Source organism: Telmatherina bonti (genome assembly GCF_933228915.1).
Source record: "Telmatherina bonti genome assembly, chromosome: 10".
NCBI lineage: Eukaryota > Metazoa > Chordata > Actinopteri > Atheriniformes > Telmatherinidae > Telmatherina > Telmatherina bonti.
In genome coordinates, this window is record NC_136628.1 from 27859626 (window position 1) to 27863322 (window position 3697).

The 3697-nt window shown below is 38.6% G+C and overlaps 1 protein-coding gene across 1 annotated transcript in view; it reads right to left on the minus strand.

Annotated features, from left to right (window-relative positions):
- Positions 1–264: 264 nt before the first annotated feature.
- The window catches only part of gabrb4 (gamma-aminobutyric acid type A receptor subunit beta4), a gene marked incomplete at both ends in the record, with an annotated part of 50474 nt that continues 47041 nt past the window's right edge, over positions 265–3697 (minus strand). Inside the window, 4 exons of the mRNA XM_079247225.1 lie at positions 265–618; positions 960–1049; positions 1707–1963; positions 3671–3697. The exon at positions 3671–3697 is cut by the window's right edge and continues 126 nt beyond it. Of these exons, the coding sequence (XP_079103351.1) occupies positions 265–618; positions 960–1049; positions 1707–1963; positions 3671–3697 (728 nt within the window). The remainder of the gene's footprint in view (positions 619–959; positions 1050–1706; positions 1964–3670) is intronic.

A 3697-nucleotide genomic window follows, 5' to 3' on the forward strand; every position in this document is an offset into this window, starting at 1 on the left:
TGTTTCAGGAGGAAAAAAGAAACTCAAAGCCTTGAAATTCTTCTCGCACAAGTATTCTTAAACATTCAAGTCATCCTAGTAATACTTTGTACAGCAGAAAGGTCCTTCATATTTCACATGTTTATATATAAATATAATATATAGAAATATGCATATACATATGTTCAACTTGTATATGTGTATACATATTTTTCTTTTAAACTGTATCAAAGCCAATTTAATGTGCTCTCAAAATATGGCCCATGATTCCTGGTGGGATGCACATCAATTCACATAGTACAACCAGTAGATTAGGTTGAAAAATCCAAAAGTGATAGGGAAAATGACCCGGGACCACTTGTCAATGGTGCTAACATCTGACAGGTTTGGGATTTTCAACTTGAGCTTAGAGGAGCGTCGTCGTAGCCGGCAGTTGGCGCGGCTCCGCATGGCACTCCGGTCGAGGGAGTGGTGACTGTAGCCGTCTCGGGGCGTCATGGGCTTCCTGAATTGGACCCCAGAGCTGTCAAAGGACATGACGGAATTGCGAGAGTCACTGACGCTGCTCCCCACATCAGAAGGCATCACCTCATTGTTCATGTCTAACGTGGTGAGGAGGATGTTTCCATAAGCATCCACCTACGAGGAAAGGGAAAGAACACAGAGAGTCACGGGAAGCTGAAATACTGAACGGCAATCCCAAATCCCCTTGGATAGAAGATTCTACGCCCCCTCCCCCCTCCCATCTGTCAAACTGTCCAGCATAAGCAACATGCAGGGATGATATGGAATGTCATTTATTGCAGGCAACAGAAATAGTTAACAAGAGCTTCTTCATGAAAACATCTATTACTACTTTTTTTTTGTTCTTTTTTTTTTCCACTTGCATTAAAAAATGACAAGTAATTTGAATAGTATTAATCATCTGGCTTTACAGTGAGGGTTGGCCTACAGCTGATATGATTGCTAAATACATGTACCCCAACTTTTCTTTGTTCCTCGAGATACAGATTTCTTCGCTGTGTAAATGACCTGAAGGTGTTGGTTTGAAACGGCACGGAAATGGAGTCCTTGCAATGTGAAAGAAAAATGAAAAGAACATTAAAACGACTCTAAAAATACAGGCAGATAAGCACAATTTTCTCAAAGTTACACAATGCATAAGACATTGAGTTAATAGGAACAACTTTTGAATAAGCATAGCATTTAGTACTTTTCACCAAAATACAGTGGGGCTTCATTCATTCCTTCTGAACATTTGAGCAACTGGCTTCGCCTAATGACTGAATAGCCAATTAGTCCTTATCGCACATTCTAAACTTTGCTTGATTTACCATAAAGACACGTTTTATAATACAAGGTAGCAGTGAGAATGAATAAAGCCTACAGCATCAACATAGACAACAATCTAAATAAGAAATGAGAATGTTTACACCACCGTTGAGTTAGATGAATAGGTATCTCAATAAAAAGCCTATGCTCGATAAAGAGCAGTCAGTGCTTGAGGGAGAAGCAATGGATGATGGTGGGTGAATGCATATTGGGCTGTAATTGCATATTGCATCTGTATGCTTGTGAAAGATTACTTCAGAGACTAGAGCATGTGTTTTGAGCTAAAAATGACACTAGCCAGAAATCTCATGTGCAGAACATCGTTGTTTTCTACTTGAACTCTGACTGACACACAGAAATCAAGTAAACGGGAGACAGCAGAAGAAGATTCAAACCTGTTCCCTCAGGCGCTTCTCCTCGTATCTCGTGCGCTCATTGTTGACTTTGTTCAGCCTCTCATTGATTTTCTTCTGCTGCGCAGGGCCCCGGCCAAAGAACACGTAATTTACAAAGGCATATTCAAGCAGGGCCAAGAAAACAAAGACAAAGCAGCCCATGAGGTAGACGTCGATGGCTTTCACGTATGGAATCTTTGGGAGAGTCTCCCGAAGGTGGGTGTTAATTGTAGTCATGGTAAGCACCGTTGTCACACCTGAGTACAGTAACAGAGACAAAAACAACAACACAATAAGAGACAGAAGTTTTCTTTTCATGTTTTCCCACATTTCACCTTGTGTAAATTTGTTCTATTATTTTCTAATTCCAAGATCAGCCATCAATGCAGTAATTGTATAAGTCATTGGGGTCTGCACTCTGTTTGCTGGTACTTCTAATAACTGTTACCCTCAAAGGACTTTGGTCCAGAGCCGCTGCCATTCATTTTCAAACATCACTGTCACTGTCTAACTTCACTCCAGTTTTACATCTCAATAAACCAAGAAGCTAGAGAAAAAAAGTCTTTCTCCAAATTTGACATCATTATGCTCCACTGAAGGTTGCAGCTCACAGGGTGGACAAAGAAAAAAGCATGTGGAAGGGACCGTGATTGTCAGATCAGATCAGAGATTAAAGGTTGAGTAGCTTTTCCAGGAGTTGTTAATTTAAATTCGTCACACTTCATCAGCTGTTAATCATGACATGGTTGGGTTTTTTTTATCAACACAACTTTAAGTTTGTATTAATTAAAAAGAATCATGAAGAAGGAAGAATACCTAAAAATTCTTCAGCAAAACTGACAACATTCACTTCAAACTCAGGAAACATGAACAAAACTATGCGTTCCACCCCAAAAATACATTAAGGTGGTGGAGGATGGATAAATCAGGCAAACACGGCGTCAGCACTGTAGAAAATATGGTGACTGTGAAATGCAGATCTGTCCCAAACACTAATCTATTTTTTACAGTTCTTCGAGTTCAGACAGAAAGAGATGCCAGAACTCCATTATGTTAAATAATTTGATCATGGTACAGTTTGCTATATTCTTGTGCTTTGTTGTTCATTGAATTCTAATTTTCATAACTCTTAAATACTTAAAGTTTTAATGAAAAGAACTACATATTCAAAAATATGATAAAAAAGATTAAGAAAATAGTGAACTGTGATATAAAACAATCGATTTATTCTAAACTTCGAGTTACTGAGAGGCACCAATGGAAGCCAACTATTGGTCATCAAAAGCTGCAATCCTGCAAGTGTTAGGAGTTTCCCTGCTGCAACACACCTGACACATGTCACACTTAGTTAGCAGACATTTGCAGAGCTTGACATCAAACTGCACAAATCTGCTAATTTCCCATTGATTTCAGTCAGGTTGCAACACTTGCAGGACTTCAGCTTGGAGTTGGCCACCCTTGCCCTACTCTCCAGACTGGGTTTCATTCTTTAAACACAAACACATCTGATCCACTGTTATATCAGTGCTATTGTCTACAACACAATATGTCACTTAGAAATTGGGCTGTAAACAAAATGAACTCAATAAACTGATCAAAAGTGGGATTGTGACTAAGTTCTTTTTTGTTGTTGGTGTGTTTTGAATGGTTTTGTTTTTTGTTTTTTTTTCTTCATTTTTTAATATCATGTGTTGTGATTAAACCTCTAAACCCCTCCTGTTTTTTCAACAGTTAAATTGTGCAGACATCAAACTAAAGCAAAAATTAAAGAAAAAAACAAAAAAAAAAACCCAGAGAAATATAATGGCTAAATGAAAAAAAGAAATTGTCGCTTGTAAATTGCAGTCGTAAATCTGTAATATTTATTTGCTTGTTTTATGCCTTTGTCACAGCCAGATGTCATTCATTCCTGTGATAATGAGCAGTCTCTTAAGTGTAATAATGCACCGGTGGCCGTATCTTACCCAGGGCCACCCGAGCTGCAGATGCAT